Below are 17,040 nucleotides of genomic sequence, written 5' to 3'. Positions count from 1 at the left end.
ACCCCCCACTAAGGCGAAACAGCTTGTTACAGGACGAACGCGGCGAGTGGTTGTTGTTGTTGTCTGTGCTTGTGCACCGCCACCACCACCACCACCGCCAATGCAGCAGCAGCTGCGCCAGGCAGATTGTCGCGCTCCGCCTCATCGCGGCGCCAGCTTCGCGCGGCACGTAGACAGCCCCCCCCCCCCCAGCGCGTTGTGCACACACCAGCAACTCCTACAGAACTGCACGCGTCGCGGACCTCTCGTCCTGACGCCACACGACCGACAGTCCGGGTCACGCGGCAGGCGAGGGCCATCAGCGCCGCTGCACGGGCACGCGCACGCGCGTGCACGTCTCTTCGATGTTCTAACCACCTTGAGAAGGCCCCCATCCAGCAGTGGATGGATCAAGGCTGATCATGACGATGGTGAGTATTTGAATTACACTCCGCTCGGTGTCATTCGGATGTGTCCAAGCTGCGTGTCCCAGCTGCGTGTCCAAGCTGCGTGTCCCAGCTGCGTGTCCAAGCTGCGTGTCCCAGCTGCGTGTCCAAGCTGCGTGTCCAAGCTGCGTGTCCCAGCTGCGTGTCCAAACTGCGTGTCCAAACTGCGTGTCCCAGCTGCGTGTCCCAGCTGCGTGTGTATTCTCGTTCATGAGGTCGCCGCGAGTCGTCGTCGACACGACCGGCCGTGGTCTATCCACTGCTGGAGGAAGACTTCCTCGCGATGCCACGGATCTTCCCGCTGCTGCGCGAGCCGACTTCGCCCCGCGCCGTTGTCGGCATTCTCGAGCGAGCGACAGAAATGAGAAGATTGTTCTGGAAGGGCGAGAGAGCTCAGGTGTGGAACAAGTGGAGTCGACGTCGTCAATTCACGACTGGATGAAGGCCTCCCTATGCCGCGTCGGTCACGGGCGCCGCTTGACCATACTTCACCACGATGGTCCCCGAGGGCTGTCACAATTCACCCAGCGCATGCACACGAGCTCATGTCACCATCGCTCCATCTCCTCACCGGCGGGCGACCTCTCGGACTCGTTCCACTGCTCGAGCTGCCGCTCCGCGAGTCGCCTCGACCACCGCAAGTTGCCCTGCAAGTCCCCGCGGGCTCTGCCAGGCGCTGCGGTCCGTAGCGAGCCCCGAGTGTCAAACCATCGCCGGCTTCGTCATCGTCACCGCCGCGGTGTCGGCACGAGCATTCAATCGCACAAACTGCGCCATCGCAGCAATCACCCACCTCCCCTGGACCCTTTTGTCTGGAAGACGAATCGAACCAAGACCACCGGCACTCAGGGAACTCGCCCGGTCGCAAGCAACGCGTTGCACGTTGTACTGTGCACATCGCGTGACACGTCGCACTGCACGGTTTGTTTTCTGAAGGCCGCTCGATCTAAACGTCTAATCATATACCGTACGTGTATTTCCGCAGCTACGCCTATTTCGTGTGAATGTACCCCAACAGCGGAGGCTGCGTCGCTTTCTCTCGGCTTTAGCGTCACACTCCAGAGGGGGCGAATTACTCGGTCCACCGATGCCGAGGCTGCTGCTGCCCTCGAACCGGGAACTCCACTCGGACTCGGCGAGGTGCATCGGGCTTGTTGGTGGGGGGGTTGGGGGGGGGGTTGGGGGGGGTTGAGGTGGGGAGTGGGGGGGGGCTGGGGGTGGTGTAATTGGCAAATGTTTGTACGCGGACAAAGGCCCGGCTCTGTGCGTCTCCACGATTATTCAGACGACCGCCACGCGGTCGCGATTGTGAACATGAACTCCCGCTGTGTGCCATTCTATAAACTGTGTATATGTGTGTGTGTACTACAACTCGTGTATGTGTGTGTGTGTACTTTAACTCGTGTGTGTGTGTGTACTACAACTCGTGTGTGTGTTTCCCATTGTGTACACTGTGTATACAAGTACTGTCAGTGTCTCTGTGCACGTGTGCGTGTGTGCGTGTGTTTATATTCCACGCTGCGTTGTGTCATGGTGAGTGTCTTATGTCTCGTGTATGCATTGTCAACACTGGGGAGACAAAGGCGGCCGGGGTGGTGCTGGTCATAACACCCGAACAGCCTGTTCAAGCTACACGTGGCATCCTTGTGTTTGCACTGCATGTGCAGCTATACATGTGTATGTATGTGTGTATGTTTTGCCCGCATGTTCATCACTAGATATGTGTTGTGATGTCGTGTATATCGCTGTACACGTCTCGTTCTGTAGATACTCATGTCAGATACGCGTGTATGTAGCGCTCACGGACAACATCGGTGACGAGTATCTGAACCGGTCCTGGGCCTCCCCTAGGTCGATTGAGCCTTATAAATGAGTACCTGGTGCAGTCTGTAAACATCAGGACTGGAGAGACAAAGGCGGTCGAGCGTGGTGCTTGCCACCTGACCCCCTCGTCTGCCGGGTTTGCCTTCACAGGTGAGGATTTTCAGGTAGGGGGGGCAACCCCTCCAGCAATGAAAAATGATAGAGGAGTTGTTAGTAAGTAATGAGTTGTTAGTGAGTAAGGACTTCTTAGTGAGTAAGTAATGAGTTGTTAGTGAGTAAAGAGTTGTAAGTGAGGACTTGTCCCTTGCTTTTGTTCGACGCGTGTGCGGCGATGGCGCAGCCATCGATCGAGGGTCGAATTCGATCAGCGTTGTGTGATCGGCATCGCGCTCGCTGAAGGGGAATGCCTTCAGGGAAGTCGTGGACTCTGTTTACGCAACTGCACACAATTCTGTGAGTCACTTATAACCGCTTTGCCGTTACTTATTGCCAATTATGGACTCAGACTATTGTCATATCATCTCATAAAGTCCCTCGCACGTAATAATATGCTACACAGTGGCAGTAAAGGTCGCAAAATGCCGATTTATTACTAATAAACCGCAATTATCCGATCAAAATTAGGGATTTCGATCGGATCATTGGGGGGCACGCCTCCCCCCCACTGGCTCCGCCAGTGTTTACAGGCGCTCACTAACAGCACTCGCCCCAACAATTTGTTTAGACTACACGAGGGATCTTTGTTACTGTGTACATAGATGTGTATGCGTTGTTCTGTACAGCATCATCATAGTGCACACGTGACAGCGTGTGTGAGTGTAGAGAGGAGCTGTGGGACAGTGGTTAGCGCGCTGCGCTACGAACACATGGATGACCAGTGTTCAATTCCCGACCACGGCTCACATTTAACAATGAGTGATATCTGAGCCGGCCCTGGACTTTCCTTAGATCGACTCAGCCTAAAATATGTACCTTGCACTGTGTTAAACATCATCAACGGGGAGACAAAGGCGACCGAGCGTGGTTTTGACCACATCACCAATCGTGTGTGCAGTGGCGGCCTCCTTCATAGGTGCTCGCTCGCAGCCTCCACGGATCATCTTGATCCCCCGAGTCGGCTTGATCGCTTGGGCACGTGGTTAGGGTTGGGGTCAAAGTTCAGTGTGTGGTCAGGCCACCGGTCAGGTTGCGAGCTGCCACGTGTGTGGTCAGGTGTGTGGGTAGTTGTCACGTGCTCGGCCAAACAGGAGGGCGGGTTCGGTGGGTGTGTGTGGTCGCGCGCGTGTGTGATGTCCACGTGGTCAGGTGTCGCGGTTCACGGTGATGAGCGGCGGTGTAACCACGTGGGGTGAGGTGTGTGTGCTGTTGTCGTGGTCACGTGCGTGGTTTGCTGTGTGGTCACGTGTATTTTAGGGTTCACGAGAGGCGTGGGAATGGTAAATATTTTTCTAAATCGTAAACACATCTCAGCAGTGACGACTTAAAAAAAAACAAAGCGCAACTTAACACTGTGCGTCCTTACAATCGCGTCTGCCTGTTTGTTTATCGGTCTGCCTGTGTGTCTGCCTGTCGGTATGCCTGTGTGTCTGCCTGTCTCTCTGAACACCGGCCTGCCTGTAGAGCTCTCTGTATGTCAAGCTACCTGGCTGTCTTACTGTCTGCCCGTCTCTACACGTCTGTGTCTGTGCGCCTGCCTGCCCACCTCTATTTCGAGCTCACCGATGTGGTTTTCGGATTCAAGTAGCCGCGACGCGTCGTTCCCGCACGGCGTCCGACGTTTCGCTCCACGTGCTGGGGGCTTTACAGTTATATGAATTCCATCCAACTCCGCAACTCAATGTAGTGACCCTGAAGAAGCTCCCCAGCACGTGGAGCGAAACGTCGGACGTCGTGCCGAACCCCGCGTGCCAGTACAGTCCGAGAGCCACTCGTGGGAGACCCACAGCGGCAGCAGCAGCCGCGAGAAGCATCCCGGCCGCACTCCGCCCGCACCTCGCGTGGGCAGCGGCTGGGGACCGGAGTAGGCAGCCTACGAGACGCGCCTGTTCAAAGCGCGCGTCTCACAGACGGGTGCGCGCGTGCGCGTGTCTGTCGCCCTAATCGTGTCACTTCGTGAGCGGTGGCGCAGCGGTGAGCGCGCTGCGCTACGAACCCGACGACCCGAGTCTCGATTCCCGCTCACGGCCACCAACACCGGTGACGATTATCTGAACCGGCCCTGGACCTCCCCTAGGTCGACTCAGCCTCAAATGAGTACCTGGTACAGCGTGTAAACATCGCCATCGGGGAGACAAAGGCGGTCCGGCGTGGTCCTGGCCAACCACCCCCTCGTGTGCCGTGCCGGTCTTGATCTATGCTACTTGCTAACAGCACTTTGCCCAACAGTCGATTCAAGGCTACACGGGGGGATCTCTGTCGTTGTCTAACTTTACTGACACCGATCACGAGTGTGGGAGTACGTCTCACTCCCTGGGGCGTCTAATTACAATGGGGAGAACGAGGCGTGAGCCGTGAGGGGCGCGCACTCAAGAGACGACGTCGACCTCGGCTCGAGGAAGCCGCCGGCTGGGTCTCCCCCGAGGCCGCGCGCGGTCCAGGCGATCACGATGTCAACCGAAAGCATGACAGTGTTGTTCTTAAAACTCCACAACCACACGCTGGATTTGGGAGCTGGGCATGTAATTACGGGACGGCAAGTTGGGGTTCGTGTACCCGTCTGTGTGGACCAGCGAGTGTCGCGCCCCTCGTGGCCTGCGCGGTGCCGGGGATTCTCCGGGGTCTCCAGCCCCTCGTCGTGGGTTATGTAGAGGACACGTGTCGTTTGCTGTGTGCAGAGACGTTGTCTGCAGAGACGTTGTCTGCAGAGACGTTGTCTGCAGAGACGTTGTCTGCAAAGACGTTGTCTGCTCGTCTCTCGCGTCCTTGAATTCTCCACAGCCGCGCGAACCATGGGGTTCGCGTCTCGTTATTGAAATGGGAAATTGACAAAACATCCCCCGTGTAGCAGCAGCAGCACGCTCCTGGCAGTGGAGTCTTGAGACTCGGTGGAGTGAGTGGCACCCGGGAGTGAGTGACACTTGGGAGTGAGTGACACCCATAGGGGCATAGCCGCTCACGGACTCGTGCGGGAGGGGCGGTCTAACCATCGGTACCGGATTCGAACCTGTGGCGCGCCTCTCGCCTGTTGCTCCCCAGAGAGAACAGGGAAGGAGTTTGCAAACAACAACAAACACCACCGAGCTCCCGGACGAAGTCACGTGACGCCAATTAAGGGTAATTAATGCGCGCGTGATTCACCGCGTTAATTAATTCGTCATGCGTCCCTTATTGGCGTACGGCAAGTCGCGATGACGGATGATGATGATGATGATGCTGCTGCCGATGATGATAATGATGAAAGTGCTGCTGATGATGATGATGCTGCTGCCGAATGATCGAACTCGGGTGGCTGCGATCGTAGCGCAGTTTGCTGACCACTACGCCACCGCTGCCCACTTGCTTGCACGCAAAAAAGACAAAGATCCCCCGTAACTGCTGGGGCAAGTGCTATTAGCGAGTAGCACCTATGAAGTCCTGCCCGGTACACGAGGGGGTGGGTGGCCAGCACCACGCCCGGCCGCCTTTGTCTCCCTAATGGCGATGTTTACATATCGCACCAGGTACTCATTTGAGGCCGAGTCGACCTATGGGAGGCCCAGGCATGGTTAAGATAATCGTCACTGGTGTTGGCCTTTAGAGGGAATCGAACCCGGCCCGCCAGATTCGTAGCACAGCACGCTAACCGCTACACCACCACTCCCCACTTGCACACACACAGACACACACACAGACACACAGACACACACACAGACACACAGACACACACACAGACACACAGACACACACGCAGACACACACGCAGACACACACACACAGAAACACACACACAGAAACACACACAGAGAAACACACACAGATAAACACACACAAAGAAACACACACAGACGCACACACAGAAACACACACAGACGCACACACAGACGCACACACAGAAACACACACAGAAACACACACAGAAACACACACACACACAGACACACACAGACAGACACTGAGACACACACACACGGGGCACTACTACGCCCGGTCGCTGCTGCTGCTGTTTATACATGGCACCAGGTAGCGTGCTAAAGTAAGGATGGACACGACGAACACGCGTGGTATGGACGCACCTATCCATACATAGACATAGCTCCGCCGTACATCCTAAACGGCCCTTTGTAGCCCCGACTACGAAGGCCGGCACAGCACACGCGGGAGTGGTGTATCCAGCACCACGTCCGGCCACATTTGTATCCCTCGTGGTAACATTTGAGGCTGAGTCGACCTAGGGGAGTCCCAAGCACGGTAAATATAGTCGTCATTGGTGTTGGCCGTGAGCGGGAATCGAACACGGATCGCCGGGTTCGTAGCGCAGCGCCCTAACCACGACACTACCGCTCCCCACGTATACACATATACATAGTATACACAAATTCTTACAACTCTACACACGAGGCACACGCAGACACGCAGACACGCCAATAGACAGACACGGTACGCAGACACGCACACACGAACACACACGAACACACACACACACGAACACGCACACACACGAACACGCACACACACGAGCACACACGACCACACGAACACACACACACACGTGCACTAACGAAAACAGCGGCACACGTTTACTGACGCAGTTGGGATGCGCGCTTGGACGTAAACACCAACACACGCACATTCGTGCAAACGCAGACACGAGTACTTTTAACACACACACACATATATACAAAGACAAAGAACCCCCGTATAGCCTGAACAGACTGTTGGGGCAAGTGCTGTTAGCGAGGGGGTGGGTGGCCAGCACCACGCCCGACCGCCTTTGTCTCCCCAGTGACGATAATTTTACACACTACACCAGGTACTTATTTGAGGCTAAGTCGACCTAGGGGAGGCCCATTACAGGTTCAGATCATTGTCACCGAACCCGGCTCCCTGGGTTCGTAGCGCAGCGTAGCGCTAACCGCGACACGACCGCTCCCCACATACGCACACACAGACACACGTCAACATACACGTTAAACCACCCACTCACACACGTCAACATACATGTTAACCCACCCACTCACACAGACACACGTCAACATACATGTTAACCAACCCACTCACACACGTCAACATACATGTTAACCCACCCACCCACTCACACACACACGTCAACATACATGTTAACCCACCCACTCACACACGTCAACATACATGTTAACCCACCCACTCACACGCAGACACACGTCAACATACATGTTAACCCACTCACACACGTCAACATACATGTTAACCCACCCACTCACACACGTCAACATGCATGTTAACCCACCCACTCACACATGTACACACGTCTGGAAACTCACACAGAACAAACAAAGATCCCCCGTGTAGCCCCAACAGATTGTTGGGGCAAGTGCTGTTCGCGAGTACCAGTGGGTTGTGTGGCCAGCACCACGCCCAGGCCGCCTTTGTCTCCCCGGGGCGGATGCTTACGCGCCGCTCCAGGTACTACATGAAGGCGGAGTCGACCTAGGAGATATCCGCCACTATTATTCTAAATAATTATCTCGCAATCAAACGTGGGTCGCCTGGTTCGTAATGCAGTGCGCTAACCGCTGCGCCACCGCTCTCCGCACACCCACGCATACAGTATACAAAGACACGTGTACACACACGTGCGCTCACATATACACACGTACACGCACGCACATACTTGTACACAAAGACAAAGATAACCCGTATAGCCTCACCAGACTGTTGGGGTAAATTTTGTTAGCGAGCACCTATGAAGTTGTACACAGATACACACACACGTGTACACAATGTGTACACACACACACACGTGTACACACACACGACGTGTACACACACACACAACGTGTACACACACGTGTACACACACACACGTGTACACACACACACGACGTGTACACACACACACGTGTACACACACGTGTACACACACACACACACACGTGTACACACACACGCACGACGTGTACACACACACGCACGACGTGTACACACCGTGCACACACACCGTGTACACACACACACCGTGTACACACACGTGTACACACACGTGTACACACCGCGTACACACACGTGTACACACACACGTGTACACACACACACACGACGTGTCCACGCGCTCTCGTACCCTCCGGCTGCGCCGTGTCGCTGCCGCTGCTCAGGCCCCCCAGCTCCATCTGCCTCGCGCAGGCGACGCCCCGAGCCCCCCCCACGTCGTCCTCGTCGTGCGCGGCCCCCCTCGACCCCGGGGGGGGCTGCTGGACCCTGCGCAGCGCCCCCGCCGCCTCCTCCAGGTCTAGCAGGTGGCTCACGGAGAAGTTCTTGGGCGCCTGCAGGTTGACCCCCCCGGGGTCGACGCCCGAGAAAGGTCCCTGCTTGTCCACCCCGGCGCCGTGCATCGTCCCACCTCCACCACCTCCACCACCACCACCTCCTCCTCCTCCACCTCCGCTCATGGTCAGACCGAGCGGGCTCCGCTGGATGAACCGGGGGTTGCTATCAAAGCGGTGGGTCGGGAGACGCAGCCAGCCGGCTCAAGGGCGGACGTCAACAAGCGCGCAACGCTTGGCCAGGAATCATCATCATCAGCACCATCATCAGCACAAGATCAGCATCATCGTCGTCATCAGAGTCATGCGGAGCGAGGAGATCCGATCATCATCATCATCATCAGTCGCCCCAGCCCGATCCGATTCCTGTTGCCCGAGACGACGAGCAGCAGGAGCAGCAGCAGGAGCAGCAGCAGCAGCAGGAGCAGCAGGAGGAGGTGGTGGAGGTCCTCCCGAGTCGCCGCGACTGGGAAGTTGCCGCGACCCGCGGAGTCGCCCCGCGTCGCTTTACGCCGCGCGCCGCGCTCGGCCCCACGCCCCGCGCGGCTCCCATTGGTCAGGGGGTGAGCGGGGAGGGGGCGGGGGGGACGAGGCCCCCTCTACCCCCACCCACCACACGATACCCCCTACACATACCCATATACACATACACACACATACCCATACACACACATACACACGCATACATACACACACATACACACACATACACACACATACACACACATACCCATACACACATACACACACATACCCATACACACATACACACACATACCCATACACACACATACACACGCATACATACACACACATACCCATACATACACACACATACACACACATACACACACACATACCCCCAACAACCGCCATTCGCCACTAAGTGGCGGTGACGTCACCACGACGCTTGTGCCAGGCCATGTGCACCTTGAGGCCACGTGAAGTGTCGAACGCCCGCTGGCAGGAGGTCACGGGGCAGACCCAGGTGCCACGGGTCGACTGACCGAGATGACCAAGATGACTGTCTGATGCACCACCTGTGCCCCCTACTGTACCAACTTGCTGTGCTTTAGCCACCCGGCGCTCCGCTCGTTGTTGTGAGCGTCGCTCTTCCGCCCTCCGTTGTTGTTGGAGGGCGACTGCCTCCAACTGCCCAGTAGCGTCCTTTTTTTAGTGGTCAATTCACCACCACTAAACTACGAATTAAACATACCCCCCCACACACATACACACACATACCCATACATACACATATATACACATACATACACACACATACCCATACACACACATACACACACATACACACACACATACCCACACACACATACACACACATACACACACATACATACACACACATACCCATACACACACATACACACACATACCCATACATACACACATACCCATACACACACATACATACACACACATACCCATACACACATACATACACACATACCCATACACACACATACACACACAAACAACCCACACACACATACACACACAAACAACCCATACACATACCCACACAACCAACCCATACACACACAAACAACCCACACACACAAACAACCCCCACACACAAGATCCCCCGTGTAGCCTTAACAGACTGTTGGGCCAAGTGCTGTTTGCGAGCACGGCACACGAGGGGTGGGTGGCCAGCACCACGCCCGGCCGCCTTTGTCTCCCGCAGTGGTCATGTTACACACACATCACACTCGGTACTCATTCGAGGCTTAGTCGACCTGTAGGAGGCCCAGTTACACCCTTATACACACACACCCACCCCACTCTGACTCACAAACACCCCCCCACACTCATACACACTCAAATATATTCTCATACACAAAGATTCCCCCTTTAATATGCTGATGGGGCGAGCGCTGTGTGTGTGAGCGCAATGAAGGCCGGGACGGCACGCGAGGGTTCGGTGGATCGCACCACGCCCGGTCGCCTTTGTCTCCCCAGTGCTGATACTCACACCTCACGCCAGCTGCTCATTTGAGACCGAGTCGACCGAGCGGACGCTTAGGACCGGTTCAGAGAATCGTCACTGGCGTTGGCCGTGAGCGGAATCGAACTCGGGTCGCCGGGATAATGGCGCAGCGCGCTCGCCACTGCACTACCGCCTCCCAATTACCCCCATACACTCACACACACTCACACTCTCAATCACACACCCCCCCCACTCACCCACACCCCACCATAACACTCCCCACACTCACACACACTCCACACTAACACACCCAACACTCACACACACACCCCCACACACACTCTCAATCACACACCCCCCACTCACACACACTCTCAATCACACACCCCCCACTCACACACACCCCACACTCACACCCCCACACTCACACACACTCCCACACTCACACACACCCCCACACTCACACACACTCCACACTCACACCCCCACACTCACACACCCCCTACACTCACACACCCCCCACACTCACACACACTCCACTCTCAACACACTCACACACACCCCCACACTCACACACACTCCACACTCACACACTCACACACCCCCCACACACACTCCACACTCACACCCCCCACACTCACACACACTCACACACACTCCACACTCACACACACCCCCACACTCACACACACTCCACACTCACACACACCCCTACACTCACACACACTCCAAGCTCACACCCCCCACACTCACACACACCCCCACGCTCACGCACCCCACTCCCCGCGGCCCAGCCGCCAATAAAATCGGACTTCAAACGCGGCCCAAAGTGGCGTGGACGATTTGATTTGAGCGATTAGAGTGAGGGTGACTCGCGGGGAGGGGTGAGTGAGGAGCGTGAGTGGTGTGAGTGAGTGGTGTGAGTGAATGGAGTGAGTGGTGTGAGTGAGTGGAGTGAGTGAGTGGTGTGAGTGAGTGGAGTGAGCGGTGTGAGTGAGCGTGAGAGTGTGAGTATGTGATTGAGTGTGTAAGTGTGAGTGTGTATGAGAGTGAGTGTGTGTGAGAGTGAGTGTGCGAGTGAGTGGTGTGAGTGTGAGTGAGTGAGAGTGAGTGTGTGTGAGAGTGAGTGAGTGTAAAAGGGAGTGTGTGAGAGAGTGCGTGGTGTGAGTGTGTGAGAGTGAGTGAGTGTTTTAGTAAGAGTGAGAGGAGTGCACGGTGAGAGTTCTGAAGTTCCTCTCCCTCCATTCTCTCCCTCCCCGCTGTCCCCAGAGGGGGGGGGGGTTGTGAAGAGATCACGGCCTGGGAGCGGAGCCGAGGGAAGAGAGGGAGGGAGGGGGAGAGAGAGACGGGGAGAGGGGAGGGAGGGGAGAGAGAGACGGGGAGAGAGTGGGAACGGGCAGAGACAGGAAGACGGGGAGAGAGTGGGCAGCGTGAGAGGGTGACGCGGAGAGAGTGGGGTGAGAGCGCGGGACGAGAGAGATGAGTGAGAGAGCGTGTGGTGAGTGAGAGGAGTGAGAGAGCGTGTGGTGAGTGAGAGGAGTGAGTGAGCGTGTGGTGAGAGAGAGGAGTGAGTGAGCGTGTGGTGAGTGAGAGGAGTGAGAGGGCGTGTGGTGAGTGAGAGGAGTGAGAGGGCGTGTGGTGAGTGAGAGGGCGTGTGGTGAGTGAGAGGGCGTGTGGTGAGTGAGAGAGAGGAGTGAGAGAGCGTGTGGTGAGTGAGAGGAGTGAGAGGGCGTGTGGTGAGTGAGAGGGCGTGTGGTGAGTGAGAGGGCGTGTGGTGAGTGAGAGAGAGGAGTGAGAGAGCGTGTGGTGAGTGAGAGGAGTGAGAGGGCGTGTGGTGAGTGAGAGAGAGGAGTGAGAGAGCGTGTGGTGAGTGAGATGAGAGGAAGAAGAGAGGCGGGGGGATGCGCCTTGGACTCCTCTCCGAGTTTCTCGCTCTCCCACGCGGACGCGAGCGTCACGGGGAGGAGGAGGGGAGGGGAGGAGGAGGGGGGAGGAGGAGGAGTGAGAAGTGGAGTGACCAGGACATTGGAATTGCCGCGGCTCGGCGCGTGCCAAGTCCCTGACTCGGGCTGAGCCCATAAATCAGCGACGTTTCCGACTGCAGTCCACACCACGCGCCCCCCCGCGGGCACGGGGAGCGTGGGGGGGGGGTGGAGGAGGGGGAGGGGACGGAGTCCCCGGTGGGAGAGACGAGGGGGAGACGGAGGGGGTCGTGGGGAGACCGGGCGGCAAGTTCTCGCGGGGGGGATTGTGGGAGACGGGGAGAGAGGGGAGACACCACGAGGGAGACACCACGGGGGAGACGCCAACGAGACGCGGGAAGGGACGGGGGGTGGGAGTTACGGGGGGTGGGGGGCTGGGTGAGATGGGGGAGTAACGTGCCCCCCTCCCCCCGTGCCCGCCGTGTGCTGGCGGCCTTCACGCTGATGTCTTATCGGCGAAAGTGGCCCTCTGCAAATGAGTGACGAGCACAGCTCGGAACGCAGCTTGAGTCTGAATGTGGAGGGAGACGATGCACGCAAGCGCGAGGAGAACACGCAAACTCCAAATGTAGAGCAGGCGTCAGGATCGCGATCGGACTAAAGACTCCCTGTACACCAGGCGAGGGAGTTAACATCCCACCACCGTGACTAGCGAGACGACGCCAGGCAGGGAGACCCGTGATGAGTGGGCGATGTGGTGGTGGTGGTGGGTGATGTGGTGGTGGTCGTGGTTGATGGTGATGTGGTGGTGGTCCTAGTATGAAAGCAACAGGGTAATGGATCAAAGCCCACTGTTGCACTGTACTTCCATGATCTCCAATACCTTCTCCAACCCGCACTGACCAGCGTGGTGAAGTATGGTCATAACACCCACACAACCACCACAGGCGTGGGAAAGGGGCTCTCAAAACTCCACTCATCCAACAGTGGATTAGCAAGGTTGATGTCATCTGTTGTGTGTGTGTGTTGTGTCCTTGTGTGATGTTTCGTGTGTGCTGTTCGTGAGGAGCGGTGGCGCAGTAGTTAGCGCACTGTGCAACTGGACCCGGCCACCCGAATTCGATTCCCAGTCACGGACAACGCCGATGACGAATATCTGAACTGGTCCTGGGCCTCCATTAGGTCGACTGAGCCTAAAATGAGTACCTGGTGCGGTGCGTAAACAGCAGCACTCGGGACACGGAGGTGGTGGACGTGGTGCTGGCCACCCATCACCACGCGTGCCGTGCCGGCCTTCAGAGGTGCTAACTGAACTTTCCCCGACAGTCTGTTAAAGGCGATAGGGGGGTGGGTCATTGTCGTTGTTGCGACTGTGCTAATTACTCGTTACTGCTGGAGCGAACTTCACACCGACAAAGAACACAAACAACAGCTGGCAGCTCGCCGGCAATGGGCCGAGGAAGCCGGCTTTGCTGATGAGTCACTGAATGCAGAAACCGGTCCAAAGTGTCGCTCAGTGTGGACATCAATGCGTCTGAGATGATGCACTCCCAGGAGGAAGTCCGCGTGCTGCTGATGGGATGTGTGAACGACCGCGCCGTCTTGTGTGTGTGGAGGGTGCAGGGAGAGGCAGATTGCTTCTTCATTCCAGCAACGTCAGCGCCGGCGTCTGGCAGCGCTGTGCGCGGGAAGTTGGGCACGGATCTCCAACTCTCTTGGAGCTGAGATCATTTCTGGACCATTGTATGGTAGAACGTACTCGGCAGGTAATGTTAGATATCGACAAAGCAATGTACATGACACCGTCGGCAACTTTATTTATGAAGAATACGCGCTTAGGTTGTGGTCGAGCAATCTAGATTGAAAAGTCATTTCTTTAAAACTGTTTGTTGTGTTGAGTTTGTTGTTGAGTTTGTTGTCCTTCCGCCCGCACCTCCGACGAGCACGGTTGGCTACGTACTGTGCGAAAGAAGTTCAACATAGATAGTTCATAGAACTGAGACTTGCGCACAGAGAGGTGGAGAGACGCGCGCGAAGAGCCCGGGAGCTCATTGCCAATGTGGAGATCTGCTGCTGCTGCTTGCTGCTGCTGCAGCCTGCCCTGTTGCCGCTGCTGCTTGCTGCTGCTGCTGCAGCCTGCTGCTGCTGTTGCCGCTGCTGCTGCCGCTGCTGCTGCTGCTCGCCACGACAAGAGAGAGAAAGAGGGCTTCAGCAGAGAGAGAGGGAGAAGTCGTGTCAGTCTGCTGTTTCTCCGTCTCCTGTTGAAGGAGCGCAGACCAGCTCAATCGCTTGGGTTGCCTGGTCACAATCGCACGACTGTGACTCGTGTCTTGAACATATCTCAGTGTCTCGATATACTATGCAGTGTATATCTACGTATCTCGATATACTATGCAGTGTATATCTACGTATCTCCACGTGTCTCTCCGCGTCTCTGTATCTCTATGACTGTCTGTGGGTCTCTGCACACGATCTCTATGAGTCTCTCTGTATATCTCTGTATCTACGGGCTCACGATACGGGCCGTAGTTCGCGCTGCATGGCCACGGTCGCACTCATGTCGCTGTGTATTCAAGTTTCTATTGATGAAGAAGAAGAAGCTGTGGTGCGCATCCGCCTGTTGATGTTCTTGATGCGGTCGATGGTTCCACCGCTGCCCTCAAGGAGGAACAGGAGGGGGGGGGGATGACGCACCCAGGAGGTGCGCGATTTGTGGGTCTCGGAGCTGTTCATTCTGGACGCGCGCGCTGTTCCATTCTGTTCGCCAGCAGCTGCAGTAGCAGCTGCAACAGCAGCAGCAGCAGCAACAGCAGCAACAGCAGCAGCAACAGCAGCAGCAGCAACAGCAGCGGCAGCAACAGCAGCAACAGCAGCAGCAGCAACAGCAGCAACAGCAGCAGCAGCGGCAGCAACAGCAGCAACAGCAGCAGCAGCAACAGCAGCAACAGCAGCGGCAGCAACAGCAGCAACAGCAGCAGCAACAGCAGCAGCAACAGCAGCAACAGCAGCAGCAACAGCAGCAGCAGCAGCGGCAGCAGTAACAGCAGCAGCAGCAGCGCGATCTCAGATGGGACATTGGGACTTGGGTGGTCGGTGATGGCCATTGTTGAGGTCTCGGTTGGTGACGGGTAGCAGGTTGTCGTTGGCAAGAAAACATGGAATCTCCCTTTTGCAGTTTGAGATGGTGACACAGAGAGAGGAGCGCGTGGGTTGGAGGCACCGATTGCACACGCGGCGAGAGGAGACGAAGGCCGATGGCTGAGAATACAAACGGAGCGGCAGCCAAGGGGTGAAAGCTCGTCTGGGGAAGAGGAGATGGAGCGGTGAGGTCAGCGCGTGTGCAGATGCCCAGTGGACTGTTACATCGCAGGGTTGGGCCTCCATCCAGCAGCGGATTGAGTGCGTCTGACGACGCTCTGATTCACGGGTGTCCTGCACGCGCCTGCGGGCCGAAGGGCCTCCGCTGCAGGAGGGGGGGGCGCTGTGGAGGCGCGGCCACAGAACGTGGCAGCGCAGAGCCCGGCGACCCGATTATCTGAACCTCCCCTAAGTTGACTCAGCCTCAAATGAGTACCCGGTGCGGTGTGTAAGCATCACAACTGGGGAGATAAAGGCGGTCGAGCGTAATGCTGGCCACCCACTCCTTCGCGTGCCATGCTGGCCTTCAAAGGTGCTTGCTAACAGCACTTGCATCAACAGTGTGTAGAGGCTATGAGGGGGATCTTTGTCTTTGCGTGCGCCTACTCTTGTTTGCAACCTCTCCCCAAACCCACCCTCCCCCTCGAGCCCTCCCCCCACCACCCCTCGCTTTGAACCCCGCGTCTCGTCCCACTCGGGCTGTGGTCGGAAGAGCGAACCCCGAGACTGCAGGGAACCTCCAGACACGGAGCCGGGAACCCGGGGGGGGGTGCAGGGGGGGTGCAGGGGGGGGGGGATCAGAGCGGGCGCGGGGGCGGGGGCCAGGTGCCCCACCCCCCCCCCACAGCAGCAGCCCCGCCCCTACCGCCCAAACCCCCACCACGTGGCGACTTCACGCGGAGCCTCGCACTCACAGAGAGCACAGAGAACACAAAGGCAAAGCTCCCCCGTGTAGCCTGAAGAGACCGTTGTGGCAAGTGCTGTTAGCGAGCACCTATGAAGGCCGGCATGGTACACGAAGGAGTGCGTGGCCAGCACCACGCCCACCTTTGTCTCCCCTTTGTCTCCGCAGTCGATGTTTACACACCGCACCAGGTACTTATTTGAGGCTGAGTCGACCTAGGCCTGGTCAGACAATCGTCACTGGCGTTGTGAGCCACCAGTGGGGTCCATAACGCACTCTCCCTACAGGCTCAAACACACACACACACAACCCCACTAACACACACACACACACAAACACACTAATACACAAACACACTGACACACAAAACACTAATACACAAACACACTAATACACAAACACACTGACACACAAACACACTGACACACAAACCCACTAACAC

The 17,040-nt window shown here is 56.9% G+C and overlaps 1 protein-coding gene across 1 annotated transcript in view; it reads right to left on the bottom strand.

The window, feature by feature from the left end:
- PRRX1 (paired related homeobox 1) overlaps positions 1-8,755 on the bottom strand; it is a 32,437-nt gene extending 23,682 nt beyond the window's left edge. The window contains exon 1 of the mRNA XM_078865244.1: positions 8,485-8,755. Coding sequence (XP_078721370.1) covers positions 8,485-8,755 — 271 coding nt within the window. The remainder of the gene's footprint in view (positions 1-8,484) is intronic.
- Positions 8,756-17,040: the final 8,285 nt, after the last annotated feature.

Source organism: Lampetra fluviatilis, chromosome 20, assembly GCF_964198595.1.
Source record: "Lampetra fluviatilis chromosome 20, kcLamFluv1.1, whole genome shotgun sequence".
Classification (NCBI taxonomy): domain Eukaryota; kingdom Metazoa; phylum Chordata; class Hyperoartia; order Petromyzontiformes; family Petromyzontidae; genus Lampetra; species Lampetra fluviatilis.
Note: the sequence above shows the minus strand (reverse complement) of the source record. Positions and strands in the feature narration are given on the sequence as shown.